The sequence below is a fragment of the Ranitomeya variabilis genome, chromosome 1 (assembly GCF_051348905.1).
Source record: "Ranitomeya variabilis isolate aRanVar5 chromosome 1, aRanVar5.hap1, whole genome shotgun sequence".
In the NCBI taxonomy this organism is placed as follows: Eukaryota; Metazoa; Chordata; class Amphibia; order Anura; family Dendrobatidae; genus Ranitomeya; species Ranitomeya variabilis.
The window spans coordinates 274,104,512-274,123,014 of NC_135232.1; the positions used below are offsets into that span (position 1 = coordinate 274,104,512).

Below are 18,503 nucleotides of genomic sequence, written 5' to 3' on the forward strand. Positions count from 1 at the left end.
AAGTGTCTTCGGTGCCAGAGAAAAGCAGCCTTCTAATGATCACTTCCACCCTATCTTTTTAGCAAATGGTAGGGGTTTCAGCAATTTGATCCCTACCAGTTAATATTTCAGACATTTTAAAAGGTTTCAAAGAGTGTTGATACACTTTAAAGGGAACCGGTTAAGTGAAAAAAATGCTATTAACCTGAAGATATGGGATAATATGCAGGTTAATAGCATTCTAAACCTGCCCCGCTGTCTGGAGTAAATTAACTTTATTCCTCCCAGCCGCATTCGGGTTTTAGTTATGGGGATGACCACGGCACGGGTTCAGTCACTGCTCTGTGTATAGAAAGAGGTGGCTTTTAAACTGCATCCCCAGCACTAACAGCAGCTCAGCATTAGGGTCGGCTGTTAGGATTGGCAGATGCAACATAAGTGACAAAGGTAGAATGCTTGAGGCACAAATGGGTGGAGCACGGCAATTTTAGTAGGAATAGTCGAGCATGGCTTGCAGAGATTAGGTTCGACTTGTCTCCAAAACAAATAAAAAGATTTCTGAAGGTGTACTTTAATGCAGCATGACTATAGCACCTGTTGCAGAACCTGCAGGTTCTATATCCTGCTTGCTTGAGATACATAGCTAAGCAGACTGAGGACCCTAAATTGCTTTGTTTAGCATGTCTGAAATAATTTTTTAGACATTGACAGCCACTGTATCACTTTACTTTGTGTATTAAAATTTTGCAGCAATATCACTTTATGATATTCACATGTCACAGCTTGAGCCAATACCCATTGAATGTCGTCCAAAAATTTTGCGGCTTTTTATATCAGTCCTAGTTAACAAAGACGGAAGTCTAAGGCTATGTGCCCACGTTGCGGATTGGTGTGCAGATTTTCCCCACTTTTTTTGAAAAATCCGCAGGTAAAACGCACTGCGTTTTACCTGCAGATTTACCGTGGATTTCCTGCGTTTTTTGTGCGGGTTTCACCTGTGGTTTTACACCTGCGGATTCCTATTGAAAAGCAGGTGTAAAACGCTGCAGAATCCGCACAAAGAATTGACATGCTGCAGAAAATACAACACAGCGTTTCCGAGCGGTATTTTCCGCACCATGGGCACAGCGGATTTGGTTTTCCATAGGTTTACATGGTACTGTAAGCCTGATGGAAAACCGCTGTGAATCCGCAGCGGCCAATCCGCAACGTTTGCACATACCAAAACTCAGAATATTATTCTGCTACAATATGATATGAAATGTTTGCTGTTATAATGTAATATTAATAACTAATATTTCCTCATATCATTGCTTTTTCTGATCATATTTAGCTTACGGATTAATATTAGGCCATGAGTAGATCAGTATCAGTGCTTATAGGTTTACATTCAACCAACTGAGGCAGTCATCATGCTATTAATTGCATTCATCAAGCATTTCATTACGGTTATTCATAGGATGGTCTTTTATCACATTACCACTTTACCCACATATTGTTACAGTCTTATCTTGGATATTCAATATTTTAAGATAGCATTTCTATTCTAAACACATACAAAATTGTGTTTGGTTTATTAACCTCTACTCTAACAGCGCTGGCAGGGATGGCAGGTCACAGCATCACATTAAGGTGCAGTTGTCAACTCCTGCTATTAGTTCAAATGAAATTATGCGCCTGCTGTATGCTTTGATTTCCTCCTCTACATTAGCTAGGAGCAGAGAAGCATCATAATCAGTTTTATTGCTTGGTAATACACTAAATATAATGGTACAATACCTACAAGTCCAATGGCAAGCCTCCACCATTGCAAGACAAAGACTCTGGAAATGGTTGTTAGAATTAAAGAAGTTGTCCACTACTTGGACAACTTCTTCTCATACCCCTCGCTTGGCCGCCACACCATAATAAAGCTAATACTCATCTCCCGGTCCGGCGCAGTTCCCGCCGTGTTGGCATTGTCTCCTGGGGCTGATGTTGTGACACATGATGCCGGTGCCCAATCAGCAGCGGCATCACTGTTCCCGCCTCCTGTCAAATTGATCAAGAAGGTGAAGTCCGAGATCAGCTGCAGCCTGGCCTTCCTATTCATGTTTGATTTATCCGAAGGCGGGGACAGTGACGCCAGCGCTGATTGGGACCGGGAGTGCTGACACCACGGGCACCGACACAGGAGATGAGTATAGCCTTTATTATTTTATCGGCACCAAACATTTTGTTCAGGTAAGGGTTGTTCTAGTAGTGGACAACCCCTTTAATTTTTATTCTATGTTACCATTATGAATTTTTAGTGCTGCGTATTTTCACTGAGCAAAAAGCGCAACATCTTACACTTCAAGCAAAGTGGATGGGATTTATAGAATTCCCATGCCCAAGGTGCTTTTATTTTGCTCAGTGTAAACTGACCTGCGGTACGTGTTTGAAATCCGCAATATGTCAATTTCTCTTTAAAGAATAAAGTAAACAAGTAACTTTAAAAGTAAAGAGCTTTATGTGTGGATTTCCCCCATAGGATTGTGTTAGATATAGAAATTTCTCAGGTAAAAAACTTAATTTAGCTAATAGCTGCAGAACTGCTGCATAAAATTTTCAACATTAAATTAACCAAATACTCAACGTAGGAACGTAGCCTAGAATTCACTGTAGTGACCACCATACTATTCCAACTGTCAGGACACATTCAGTCATATGTAAGAATCGGTCCAAGATCGGACCATAATGCACCGACTGGCCGCCAGTCTCCCGATCTGAGTATGACAGCTTCATCTATATATATAAGAGGCATCGTGATTACTCGCTAATCCCGCCCCCTGCACAGTAGCTCCGCCCCCCACATTACCACACATAATCCCGCCTCCCCACCACATTACCACACACAATCTCGCCCCCCACCACATTACCACACATAATCCCGCCCCCCACCACATTACCACACATAATCCCGCCTCCCCACCACATTACCACACACAATCTCGCCCCCCACCGCATTACCACACACAATCCCGCCCCCCACCGCATTACCACACATAATCCCGCCCCCCCACCACATTACCACACATAATCCCGCCTCCCCACCACATTACCACACATAATCCCGCCTCCCCACCACATTACCACACATAATACCGCCCCCACCACATTACCACACACAATCCCGCCTCCCCACCACATTACCAGACATAATCCCGCCCCCACCACATTACCACACATAATCCCGCCCTCACCACATTACCACACATAATCCCACCCCCAAAACATTACCACACATAATCCCGCCCCCCCCACATTACCACACATAACCCTGCCCCCCACCACATTGCCACACATAATCCCACCCCCCACCACATCACCATGCATAATCCCGCCCCCCCACCACATTACCACAGATAATCCCGCCCCCTGCACAGTAGCTCCACCCCACACCCCATCACCACACATAATCCCGCCCCCCACATTACCACACATAATCCCGCCCCCCCACCACATTACCACACATAATCCCACCCCCACCACATTACCACACATAATCCTGCCCCCACCACATTACCACACATAATCCCGCCCCCACCACATTACCACACATAATCCTGCCCCCCCACACATTACCACATATAATCCCGCCCCCCACCACATTACCAAACATAATCCCACCCCCCATTACATTACCACACATAATCCCGCCCCCCACCACATTACCACACACATAATCCCGCCCCCACCACATTACCACAGATAATCCCGCCCCCTGCACAGTAGCTCCACCCCCACCCCATTACCACACATAGTCCCTCCCCTGTTATGACCCCAATGGCGAGGGTCTCAGAGGAACGTGGAAGTCTGCAGAATACAAAAATCCAGCTCATAGGGCAGTGGTAACTGGGTTGACCATATATCTACTCCTAACGCCAACACTAGAAGTAGCCGGGGATCATTCCTACGTTGATTCTAGATGACACGCGCCAGCCGGAGAATCTAGCTACCCCTAGTAGAGGAAAACAAAGACCTTTCTTGCCTCCAGAGAAGGGGACCCCAAAGCTGGATAGAAGCCCCCCACAAATAATGACGGTGAGGTAAGAGGAAATGACAAACACAGAAATGAACCAGGTTTAGCACAGAGAGGCCCGCTTACTGATAGCAGAATAAAGAAAGGTAACTTATATGATCAACAAAAACCCTATCAAAATCCACACTGGAAATTCAAGAACCCCCGAACCGTCTAACGGTCCGGGGGGAGAACACCAGCCCCCTAGAGCTTCCAGCAAAGGTCAGGATATAGATTTGGAACAAGCTGGACAAAAATACAAAACCAAAACAAATAGCAAAAAGCAAAAGGCAGACTTAGCTGATATAACTGGAACCAGGATCAGTAGACAAGAGCACAGCAGACTAGCTCTGATAACTACGTTGCCAGGCATTGAACTGAAGGTCCAGGGAGCTTATATAGCAACACCCCTAACTAACGACCCAGGTGCGGATAAAAGGAAAGACAGAAAAACCAGAGTCAAAAAACTAGTAACCACTAGAGGGAGCAAAAAGCAAATTCACAACAGTACCCCCCCCTTAGTGAGGGGTCACCGAACCCTCACCACGACCACCAGGGCGATCAGGATGAGCGGCATGAAAGGCACGAACTAAATCGGCCGCATGAACATCAGAGGCGACCACCCAGGAATTATCCTCCTGACCATAGCCCTTCCACTTGACCAGGTACTGAAGCCTCCGCCTGGAGAGGCGAGAATCCAAGATCTTCTCCACCACGTACTCCAACTCGCCCTCAACCAACACCGGAGCAGGAGGCTCAGCAGAAGGAACTACAGGCACAATGTACCGCCGCAACAAGGACCTATGAAATACATTGTGAATAGCAAACGACACAGGAAGATCCAGACGAAAAGATACAGGATTAAGGATTTCCAATATCTTGTAAGGCCCAATAAAACGAGGTTTAAATTTGGGAGAGGAGACCTTCATAGGAACAAAGCGGGAAGAAAGCCACACCAAATCCCCAACGCGTAGTCGGGGACCCACACCGCGGCGGCGGTTGGCAAAGCGCTGAGCCTTCTCCTGTGACAACTTCAAGTTGTCCACCACATGATTCCAGATCTGCTGCAACCTATCCACCACAGAATCCACCCCAGGACAGTCAGAAGGCTCCACATGACCCGAAGAAAAGCGAGGATGGAAACCAGAGTTGCAGAAAAAAGGCGAAACCAAGGTGGCGGAACTAGCCCGATTATTAAGGGCAAACTCAGCCAACGGCAAGAATGTCACCCAATCGTCCTGATCAGCAGAGACAAAACACCTCAAATAAGCCTCCAAAGTCTGATTGGTTCGCTCCGTCTGTCCATTAGTCTGAGGATGGAAAGCAGACGAAAACGACAAATCAATGCCCATCCTACTACAAAAGGATCGCCAGAACCTGGAAACGAACTGGGATCCTCTGTCTGACACAATATTCTCAGGGATGCCGTGCAAACGAACCACGTTCTGGAAAAACACAGGAACCAGATCGGAAGAGGAAGGCAGCTTAGGCAAAGGAACCAAATGGACCATCTTGGAGAAGCGATCACATATCACCCAGATAACGGACATGCCCTGAGATAGCGGAAGATCAGAAATGAAATCCATGGAGATATGTGTCCAAGGTCTCTTCGGGACAGGCAAGGGCAAGAGCAAACCGCTGGCACAAGAACAGCAAGGCTTAGCTCGAGCACAAGTCCCACAGGACTGCACAAATGACCGCACATCTCTTGACAAGGAAGGCCACCAAAAGGACCTGGCCACCAGATCTCTGGTGCCAAAAATTCCCGGGTGACCTGCCAACACCGAGGAATGAACCTCGGAAATGACTCTGCTGGTCCACTTATCCGGAACAAACAGTCTGTCAGGTGGACAAGACTCAGGCCTATCAGCCTGAAATCTCTGCAACACACGTCGCAGATCCGGAGAAATAGCTGACAAGATAACTCCATCTTTAAGAATACCAACAGGATCAGCGACTCCAGGAGCATCAGGCACAAAGCTCCTAGAAAGAGCATCGGCCTTCACATTCTTTGAACCTGGTAAATACGAGACAACAAAATCAAAGCGGGAGAAAAACAATGACCAGCGGGCCTGTCTCGGATTAAGGCGTTTAGCAGACTCGAGATACATCAGATTTTTGTGATCAGTCAAGACCACCACACGATGCTTAGCACCCTCGAGCCAATGACGCCACTCCTCAAATGCCCATTTCATGGCCAACAACTCCCGATTGCCCACATCATAATTTCGCTCGGCAGGCGAAAACTTCCTAGAGAAAAAGGCACAAGGTTTCATAACAGAGCAACCAGGGCCTCTCTGCGACAAAACGGCCCCTGCCCCAATCTCCGAAGCATCCACCTCAACCTGAAAGGGAAGTGAGACGTCAGGCTGGCACAAAACAGGCGCCGAAGTAAACCGGCGTTTCAACTCCTGGAAAGCCTCCACGGCAGCAGGAGCCCAGTTAGCTACATCGGAGCCCTTCTTGGTCATATCCGTCAAAGGTTTCACAATGCTAGAAAAATTAGCGATAAAACGACGGTAGAAGTTAGCGAAGCCCAAGAACTTCTGAAGACTCTTAACTGACGAGGGCTGAGTCCAATCAAGAATAGCTCGGACCTTGACTGGGTCCATCTCCACAGCAGAAGGGGAAAAAATGAACCCCAAAAAGGGAACCTTCTGTACACCAAAGAGACACTTTGAGCCCTTGACAAACAAAGAATTTTCACGCAAAATTTTAAAGACCAACCTGACCTGCTCCACATGCGAATCCCAATTATCAGAAAAAACCAAAATATCATCCAGATAAACAATCAAAAATTTATCCAGATACTTCCGGAAAATGTCATGCATAAAGGACTGAAAAACTGAAGGCGCATTGGAGAGCCCAAAAGGCATCACCAAGTACTCAAAATGACCTTCGGGCGTATTGAATGCAGTTTTCCATTCATCACCTTGCTTAATGCGCACAAGGTTGTACGCACCACGAAGGTCTATCTTGGTGAACCACTTGGCACCCTTAATCCGGGCAAACAAGTCAGACAACAGCGGTAAAGGATACTGAAATTTGACAGTGATCTTATTTAAAAGCCGATAATCAATACAAGGTCTCAAAGATCCGTCCTTTTTTGCCACAAAAAAGAATCCCGCACCAAGAGGGGAAGAAGACGGACGAATATGTCCTTTTTCCAGAGACTCCTTGATATATGAACGCATAGCGGTATGTTCAGGTACCGACAGATTAAACAGTCTTCCCTTAGGAAATTTACTGCCTGGGATCAAATCTATAGCACAGTCACAGTCCCTATGAGGAGGCAGTGCACTGGACTCAGACTCACTGAAGACATCCTGATAATCAGACAAATACTCCGGAACTTCCGAAGGCGTAGAAGAAGCAATAGACACAGGCAGGGAATCCTCATGAATACCACGACAGCCCCAACTTGAGACTGACATAGCCTTCCAGTCCAGGACTGGATTATGGGTCTGTAACCATGGCAGCCCTAAAACGACCAAATCATGCATTTTATGTAAAACCAGGAAACGTATCACCTCGCGGTGTTCAGGAGTCATGCACATGGTAACCTGAGTCCAATACTGCGGTTTATTTGCTGCCAATGGTGTAGCATCAATACCCCTAAGAGGAATAGGATTTTCTAATGGTTCAAGAGTAAATCCACAGCGCTTAGCAAATGAGAGATCCATGAGACTCAGGGCAGCACCTGAATCTACAAACGCCATGACAGGATAAGATGACAGTGAGCAAATCAAAGTTACAGACAGAATAAATTTAGGTTGCAAATTACCAACGGTGACAGGACTAACAACCTTAGCTATACGTTTAGAGCATGCTGAGATAACATGTGTAGAATCACCACAGTAGTAGCACAAGCCATTCCGGCGTCTATGAATTTTCCGCTCATTTCTAGTCAGGATTCTATCACATTGCATTAAATCAGGTGTCTGTTCAGACAACACCATGAGGGAATTTGCGGTTTTTCTATCACATTGCACCGAATTAGGTGTCTGTTCAGACAACACCATGAGGGAATTTGCGGTTTTGCACTCCCGCAACCGCCGGTCAATTTGAATAGCCAGTGCCATAGTATCATTCAGACCTGTGGGAATGGGAAAACCCACCATAACATTCTTAATGGCTTCAGAAAGGCCATTTCTAAAATTAGCGGCCAGTGCACACTCGTTCCAATGTGTCAGCACGGACCATTTCCGAAATTTTTGGCAATACACTTCAGCCTCGTCCTGCCCCTGAGACATAGACAGCAAGGCCTTTTCTGCCTGAATCTCAAGATTGGGTTCCTCATAAAGTAAACCGAGCGCCAGAAAAAACGCATCAAGATCAGCCAATGCCGGATCTCCTGGCGCCAGCGAAAAAGCCCAATCCTGAGGGTCGCCCCGTAAGAACGAAATAACAATCTTTACTTGCTGAGCAGAATCTCCTGATGAACAGGGTCTCAGGGACAAAAACAATTTACAATTATTCACGAAATTCCTAAACTTAAACCTGTCTCCGGAAAACAGTTCAGGAATCGGTATTTTAGGTTCTGACCTAGGATTTCTGATAACATAGTCTTGTATGCCCTGCACACGAGTAGCCAGCTGGTCCACACTTGTAATCAAGGTCTGGACATTCATGTCTGCAGCAAGCATAGCCACTCTGAGGTAAAGGGGAAGGAGAAAAAAAAAAAAACTCAGAATCTTCTTTCTTATAATCCCTCTTCTGCAATGCATTAAACATTTAATACTGGCCTGGCAAACTGTTATGACCCCAATGGCGAGGGTCTCAGAGGAACGTGGAAGTCTGCAGAATACAAAAATCCAGCTCATAGGGCAGTGGTAACTGGGTTGACCATATATCTACTCCTAACGCCAACACTAGAAGTAGCCGGGGATCATTCCTACGTTGATTCTAGATGACACGCGCCAGCCGGAGAATCTAGCTACCCCTAGTAGAGGAAAACAAAGACCTTTCTTGCCTCCAGAGAAGGGGACCCCAAAGCTGGATAGAAGCCCCCCACAAATAATGACGGTGAGGTAAGAGGAAATGACAAACACAGAAATGAACCAGGTTTAGCACAGAGAGGCCCGCTTACTGATAGCAGAATAAAGAAAGGTAACTTATATGGTCAACAAAAACCCTATCAAAATCCACACTGGAAATTCAAGAACCCCCGAACCGTCTAACGGTCCGGGGGGAGAACACCAGCCCCCTAGAGCTTCCAGCAAAGGTCAGGATATAGATTTGGAACAAGCTGGACAAAAATACAAAACCAAAACAAATAGCAAAAAGCAAAAGGCAGACTTAGCTGATATAACTGGAACCAGGATCAGTAGACAAGAGCACAGCAGACTAGCTCTGATAACTACGTTGCCAGGCATTGAACTGAAGGTCCAGGGAGCTTATATAGCAACACCCCTAACTAACGACCCAGGTGCGGATAAAAGGAAAGACAGAAAAACCAGAGTCAAAAAACTAGTAACCACTAGAGGGAGCAAAAAGCAAATTCACAACACTCCCCCCACCACATTACCACACATAATCTCGCCCCCCACATTACCACACATAATCCCGCCCCCCACCACATTACCACACATAATCCCACCCCCCACCACATTACCACACATAATCCCGCCCCCCACCACATTACCACACATAATCCCGCCCCCCACCACATTACCACACATAATCCCACCTCCCCACCACATTACCACACATAATCCCGCCCCCCACCACATTACCACACACAATCCCGCCCCCCCACCACATTACCAGACATAATCCCGCCCCGACCACATTACCACACATTATCGTGCCCCCACCACATTACCACACATAACTTGGCCCCCCCACCACATTACCACACATAATCGCACCCTCAAAACATTACCACACATAATCCCGCCCCCCCACATTACCACACATAACCCCGCACCCACCACATTGCCACACATAATCCCGCCCCCACCACATCACCATGCATAATCCCCCCACCACATTACCACAGATAATCCCGCCCCCTGCACAGTAGCTCCACTCCACACCCCATCACCACACATAATCCTGCCCCTTCACCATATTACCACACATAATCCTGCCCCCCACCACATTACAACACATAATCCCGCCCCCACCACATTACCACACATAATCCCGCCCCCCACCACATTACCACACATAATCCTGCCCCACCACCACATTACCACACATAATCCTGCCCCCCCACCACATTACCACACATAATCCCGCCCCCCACCACATTACCACACATAATCCCGCCCCCCACCATATTACTACACATAATCCTGCCCCTGCACCACATTACCACACATAATCCCGCCCCCCACCACATTACCACACATAATCCTGCCCCCAACCACATTACCACACATAATCCCGCCCCCCACCACATTACCACACATAATCCCGCCCCCCCACCACATTACCACACATAATCCCGACCCCCACATTACCACACGAGGCTTTGTCCCCACACATTACCACACGAGGCTCCGTCCCCCCACATTACCACACGAGGCTCCGTACCCACACATTACCACACGAGGCTCCGTCCTCACACATTACCACACGAGGCTCTGTCCCCACACATTACCATATGAGGCTCCGTCCTCACACATTACCACACGAGGCTCTGTCCCCACACATTCCCTCACGAGGTTCTGTCCCCACACATTACCATACGAGGCTCTGTTCCCCCACATTACCACACGAGGCTCCGTCCTCACACATTACCACACGAGGCTCCATCCTCACACATTACCACATGAGGCTGCGTCCCCACACATTACCACACGAGGCTCTGTCCCACACATTACCACACGAGGCTCTGTCCCACACATTACCACACGAGGCTCTGTCCCCACACATTACCACACGAGGCTCTGTCCCACACATTACCACACGAATCCAGTTTGCTTTTGATTTTACAATGTGAATAAAATGTATTAGTATTTTTCTGATTTTTATTTATTATTATTGTTATTAACTTCATTTTAAGTTAATTTACCACCTGCGTAAGCGCTATTGAATGTTGTCATTATTTACTTTAGTTTAATCACTAGCAGCGTTAATTAGATAGCAATGAGCATGCCGAGCGTTAGCTGGCTGGAAACAGCTAGTAGAAATATATGAAGCTGTCCTGCTGGGGTTGGGAGACCTGCGGCAAGTCCGTGATTACAGTCTGATTTCTTACCAATTTGTACCGATGTCTAAGTACGACCTTATAAAATCTTTTCATATTATGTTAGAGAAATTTTAAATGATCAAAGGCTTTTCTTTTTAAGTGTTTTTTTTTCTGCTGCTCCCCTACTTAAAATGTTGGAAAAAACACTCACAATAGGCGTCAATGAGAAGGCTAAAAAAAATGCCAGGAAGATGCCCAGGTGTCTTTTAGAAATATTTCTTAAGTGTTTTTGTTACAAAAAAACGCTAGAGGATGATGTATTTCTTAAAGGATTTTTAATAACGTCAGGAAAAAGAAAATAAAGACATCCAAAAAAACACTGAAAAATTTCCACCAAAAATGTTGGTGGGAAAAAATGTTGACGTAGCGCTTCAAAAAAATCACTCAGGATTACAAAGTGCAGAGAAAAAGATAGAAAGAAAGGACTGATTTCTGAAGCATCTTCCTCTTGAAAGTGTATTTTTTTTACAACTGGTAAAAGGAGCAGTGTGAATATACCCTTAGGCTCCCTTCACACAGATATATTTTTGCAAAGTTTTTTTGGGGTAGAAAAAAGAAATAGTAGTTATGGTATTTAAAGGGAACTTGAGAACTGATACATGCTGCCCGATCCAAGGGCAGCATGTATCAGACGGTGACTGCATGATGACATATACTGTATGTTTAACTCTGAAATGCTGTGATGTTTCAGAGAAAAACATAGTTTAATAAAAAAAAACATAGTTTAATAGTTGTCGGGAACCAGCTGCATAGGGGACTACACGCTGGTCCCCAACGGCTTCTCCCTGCCCACTGCCCTGGACTGACAGGTCTCTCCCTGCGCGTGTCTATAGGGAGAGACCTATCACTTAGGGGCAGCGGGCCATGAGAAGGTCCCTGGCGGATTTTAAACAAGGTTTTTCTCTGACACGCCGCAGCAATATATATGGTGGGAATCCTGGAACCAGTGCCTGTTACAAGTTGCCCATAGATCGGGCTTCATGTATCACCTGTCAAGTTCCCTTTAAGTACCTGTATTTTTGGTGCATTTTTCACATTTCACGTTAAAAATGTTGTGATTAATGGATGCAAAGATTACAGCTATCATCTGGACACAGCTTTTTGCAAAAAAAGGCACCAAAAACACCATAAAGAGCTGAGTTACAGTGGCCTTATGGTTAATCATATCTGTATGCATTTTATTAGGTGCTTGCTATTCCATGGCAGCATTTTCCCATTGCTATTACAATCTGTAGCCTTCCTTAGCTTTAGGACACCTACCACACTCATTACAACCAGAAACCCTATACTAAAATCGTAGTAGTAAGCATTATTATTCCTCCAGCACTTACACTATATCCCAGCTCCTCTCTCACGTCAATCCGTCTCCCATTATCCGTCATACTATTTATATATACGGTACTTGCATGCCTCACATTTTCTTCCTTTTTCTGTATTTTACACTCTAAACGTTGCATTTGGCTTACCTTCTATTTCTTCTGGGCGCAGTTCTCTGTCCTAAAAGAGAACATATTGAATCAAAGATTAGATCTAAAGAAGGGAGCAGTGAAGTCAGTGAATGAAAAGGATTAAATGGTTGCACTACAATAATCTGGACAATAATTACACAGAAGCCAGTGGATGAAAGGGAAGGTCCTCGAATGCTCAGCGTCTGGATCTGTCCATGCTGCTTGTAGTCATAATATTGTGTTTTCCTCCCTCATCACCTACTAGTAAGCATTCTTATCAAGATTTGAACCCTATCCTGATCAAATGTTGAATATATTATCTCTTGAACTGTTATCATTCACATCCTGAGCTTCCTCTACCAGGATTTTATATGTCACAGTATGTTATTTTACTAAGTCAACAAAAAGATATCAGAGTAAGAAGATTTGCTTGGGTTCAGGGTATTAACATTTTGAAAAGGCCAGCGTTGTGGAGGATAAAATGGGTTCTGCAAAATAGACAATAGGAAACATAGTATAAAAATAAAAGTTGTTTTAATTAATATACATCAGTTTGAGATTGCACAGATGAGATTGGATGCTCCAGGGTATTGCTAATGGCCAGTATTTTATTAATCCATGTTAATAATGACATTATCATTACGTAGGACACTTTGTGCATTATTTTATAAGTTATTTTATAAGGTATTTCCTGATGTAAGACCTATATAAATATGATAAATAATACTCAGCTGGTAACAAATGGCATCTAATTCAGAAATTCCAGTGCTATAGGAGGCTAGTATATGGTTCATTGGCAAGAATTATAACAAGCATAATAATTCAGAATATAGATAGAAGAAGTAACATCATTTGACATTTAGGTCTGACCTGTTCAACTTTGCACATGTACCAAACTCTTGCACAATAATGGTCTCTTCTGTCCACTATCAAGCATACGTCCACATAATAGATGAAGATTACAGGACTTAATAATTTCCGCCAACTTCTTTGTCAGGGTCATGATGATCAATGGGTGAAGGATTACATGATTTATGGTAGCATTCCAGTGTGAAAGGTGGGTCCAGTCACACAATAATGGAGAAGATGGAAGGGTCAGAACTCACTTACAGGCTGTCGATTCTCAGCGAATCCTTTCCGGAGAAAAATACAGGCTGGGCCCAACAGGTTGTGCATCACCGCGCAGTTCTGAGCCAAAAGCATAAGAGGTCCCTGAGCACCCTCTTCCCCTGTCTGCGCCGGTTTGAGGCCGCTTCTTTCCTCCTGGTGCATCTTACAACATATAGAGTGTTACCAGCAAACTAATGGGTCAACACACCAAAACCTAGGTTCTAGCAATTCTTTACTTGTAAATATAGGGGTCTCAAAATGTGCCCTTCTAAATTCAGTATATTTTTAAAGTAATCCTCCCCAAATCCTTCTCTTGCTCCATAGGGTTTGTGGTGGTCTTCTGTATCATGCAGTCCCTATTACTAGCTTTTAACAATGCCACTTCTCTCTACTATACTTTGACAGTTTTTCTCTTATGGCTCAGTGTATGAACAATTCACAGTCTCTGCTCTCCTTGCCACCTCTTTTCCCTCCCTCCCCTGTATCTCGTCTCTATATATGGAACTGTTTTAGTCTGGTCCTTTCGGTCCTTCCATTCCCACGCCTTTATAAGACATATTTGCTTCGCTTGTCTCTTAGTGTCCTTTGGGACCATACAACTAGATTTGAAGGACACATTACCAATATGGGACACCATCTCCGGTTTAAAAATAAAAGAGAACTAAATGTGAATCATATTCACAGACACATAAAGAGAGCAATGGGGGCTTTCTGGCTCAGCTGAAAGGGTAAGCAATTAAGTAGAGGGAGCAGAACAACTGAGCATCAATGCTTGCTCTCTTTGGGGACATACCTAGATTTTCACCTAACAGCTGCATTCCCTTTTGTGTTTTTGCTCAACCCCAATCTTATCGTTTGCTGCAGGTGTTACTCTATTGGGACACATACCTTCTGGGAGAGGTTACGAAGAGGAGACTTCACACAATTCCCCATAACATACAGTACGAAGCAAAGGACGAGCTTTCCCGAGGCGAGAAAGATAGAGAGGGCAGCAGCCAGCGAGGCATCCCGCACAGTGAGCGCCTCTGAGCCTTGGGGGCAGTCAGCAGCGTCCCACAGATTAGACCCTGTGAGCCGCAGATTGTTTCTCTGATAGAGCCTCTGATTACAGCAGATAAACTGCAGCAGAAACTATTCCCTGATGAGCGCAGAGAATCCAGCTAATTTGGAGCTAGTCCCCTTCCCCCCATGAGCCTTACAGCTTTTCAATGACATGATGTGGGACAGATCAGCTGGAGGCGGACACAGGATTCATGACACTGACGTTGGATCTAAACAGTAGCCAGGAACCTTCTGATTTTGGGATCAATTTGGAAACCTATGCCTTATCAATGTTAGCTACACTGCTTCCAAATGGCGACAATATCCTCATCCAACCATGAAAAGGTTAACTCTCTCGGCTTCCTTATATTGTACTGTGGTTGCCTGTTCAGGGATGCGTGATCTCCAGCAGGCACAATGTAGAACGACATGAGCTGTCAAAGAAAGGACAATGTACTATTGTGCGTTTGCGTAAGAGACACAAGCTGAGCATGTACCGCTCATTGCAAGGATAGCGCATCATATTTGCATCTAGTATATACCACAGGACCTGCCACAATACAATGACGGCAACCCCAGACATCTCAGAACCAAAGAAAATGCTTCACCAGAGAAGATTGCCTACTGGATCCTCCATGGTTCTATAGGAAAATGATAATTGGAAGATCATCGATGGTTGACAAGTGTTAACCCTAAAGATCAAGCTGAGAAACAGCCTCTTTCACTGGAGATGAGTGATAGTGCATGCATACCCGGCCCCGCACAACCAATATATGTGTAATATACGAAAATGGAAAATCCAAGCAATTAGTAATGGATGGTAAAACATCTATTAATTGAATTCACTTCATCTGAACACGTCATAGAATGAAGATGATTACATTGTCCTGACACATTCACAGAAAAGAAATGAGTTTACAGCTAATCATTCTACACGTTACCCCAGAATACCACTGCCACGTTGCACGGGTTACTAGTAACGATGATGAAAGAATTAGATAGACGGCAATGACTTGCCAATTATTATTTAAGTCGGACGTATGGCATATTAATAATATTGAAGGTCAAAATATGTTTGCAGAATGTGCAAGGATGTGGCAGGAATGCTCACTACTAACCCTGACTTCTTAATTATTTTGATTCTATGTCATAAGCTGAAGCTATATTTTGTATCAAGAACAATTATCTCCTTGAAGCCGCAGCCATTATTATAGAACGTGTGTATTGAGGTCAAGCCCTTATATCCGGCAGTTGGCTCACTGACATTATTATCATAGTCATTGTAATCTTAAAATCAGTAAAAAACATTTGAATTGGTTTTATGCTCTACACCAATCATTACGTTCCCTCCATCATCTTTAGCACTGAGCCAGGATTGGATTTTTCCATATATATTTTATTCTCTAAATTTGAATCTTCTAATGGATGGTGCTAGAAAACATGCTATAAAAGATTTATTGACTAGCAAGGGTGGTTTGGTTATGCCAAAGGTATATTTGTGCATCCCATTAGTCATGGCACATGTAAATTAAAGAACTAAAGATCTTAAAGGGGTTGTCCCTTTTCAAATGTTATTGTACAAAAGAATTGCAGAGGTCTAAATGTTGTGCCACAGTAAATGTTATAAAGGAAAAGATATTAAAGACAGGGGTTGTAAACAGACCAAGGTTCATCAAGTTCAACATTTCTCCACCAAAATGCAGTCTTACCTGCAATTATATGGGATTTTGTTTCTCTAGAAGTCAACTGAACTACTGCTAACAGTGCACAACAGTATCTGCCGGTGCTGACGACTGGGGGCTGTCATATCCAGGTATATAAGAGCCACATATGAGTTCTGAGCCACTCACTGAAATGTGTGGCTCTACTGTAAAATAACAGAAGATTTTACAGGGTTAAATTAAGGTGAGTAGATGATTCTCACTAACTCAGTATGAGTTTAATTTAAAGGGATTGTCCAGTCATAAACTACAAGTCTGCAGTCACTCTATCTGACGGCAGACTTGTGAACACACTATAGTTATTCTGATGGGATAGATCATCCACTTAAATTGAGAGATCTCCCAGATCATACAGACTATTATACGGCCTTATGCCATTCTCTTATTCTTCTGTCCTGACTTTATTTCTTTTGATGAGCACAGTAAAGACAAAAGAAGACAAGATCGGATGACAAGTGCATGTATGCATTCTGTATGTTTTAAAGAATAATTTATTTTCAACCCTAGCATAAAATTGCACTACAATACTCCTGTGCTATTCCATAATACAACAGCAGAGGGCATACCTAGGACACGTCACACACGTCAGATCTTTCTTAGGGGTGACACTATAAAGCCCTCCTGAGCCGACAGATGAAAATGTGCCGAGACTGAATGTACACGAAAAAAAATGAGGACACTTAGGATTTCTCTGGAGATGAGACATCAAAGAACATTTCATATATCACTTAGACATTGCTCGGCAGCTCCTGCAGATTCCAACCAAAGTCACCTGTAATCTCTCTACAGGGCACAGAATAATTTAAAGCCACGATGAGAGACCCGCGTCTGCCAGGCGGAGTGTAACAGAATAAAGCAACTAGAATCTCGGGAGCAGAATCATCTCAAATTCCAAGTGCAGGATGGGACGGTCCTGTTCTCTGTCATCTCGGCTCCATGGGCTGCCACTATTGGAAGGCTTTGAACACATCTGTTTTATGCTCGCTGCAAACATTATTGCACTGTCTTCTGGGCTTAGAACTGCTCAATAAATACAGCACTTTATTACAGCCAGAGTGCCGAATCGTTGCATAGTGGCGGCTGGAAATAGCAGGTTCTTCAGAGATGTGTTCTGTGCGAGACTTTGATTACTACCAAATGATGCCCGTGAAAATTTCAAGCTTTTAACACATAAGGCTAAGTACATAAGTCTTCAAAGTGTGTATTCAAAATGACTCCTTAAAGGCGATATATCTTACATCATAAGCGCACTTATTGATCGGATACACAATGGTAAATGAGGAGATCAATGCTACATGATATTCGGGTGGTGGCAGGCATATGACTCAACCTTCCTTTCGTTAATAAACTAAGGGTGCAGTCAGATGACCGTATAAAATGGACCGAGATCGGAACGCGGGACACAGACTGTCCAGCGGCTCCTCCAAATCGAGAGTGACAGCTTCATGTATTTCTATGCAGCTGTCACACTCAGTTCAGGAGAGCCGCCAGCCAGTCCATGCACTGCTTCCTGATGTCGGACCGAGTTATACGGCCATCTGACTGCAAACTTAGGGGGAATTCGCTTTTAGAAAAAAAACTATTCTTTAAATCAGCTTTTTATATTAAACTAGATGGTAGCCCGATTCTAACGCATCGGGTATTCTAGAATATGTATGTAGTTTATTTATGAAGATTTTAGAATAATACATTGAATACACAGGATTCAGCCAACCGCGACCAATTAGCGAAGCGTGGTTCCTATCCCACGCCAATTCGCGGCCGGACTGCGCCTGTCGCTGATTGTTTGTGGCCAGCCACGTAGTATATAGCACAGCCATGTAGTATATTGCACAGCCCATGTAGTATATTGCACAGCCACGTAGTATATTGCACAGCCCACGTAGTATATTGCACAGCCCACATAGTATATTGCACAGCCCACGTAGTATATTGCACAGCCCACGCAGTATATTGCACAGCCC

At 44.4% G+C, this 18,503-nt stretch overlaps 1 protein-coding gene across 1 annotated transcript in view; it reads right to left on the minus strand.

Annotated features, from left to right (window-relative positions):
- The window catches only part of CABP1 (calcium binding protein 1), a 46,798-nt gene that overhangs the window by 17,925 nt on the left and 10,370 nt on the right, over nt 1–18,503 (minus strand). The window contains exon 2 of the mRNA XM_077294421.1: nt 12,686–12,716. Within this exon, the coding sequence (XP_077150536.1) occupies nt 12,686–12,716 (31 nt within the window). The remainder of the gene's footprint in view (nt 1–12,685; nt 12,717–18,503) is intronic.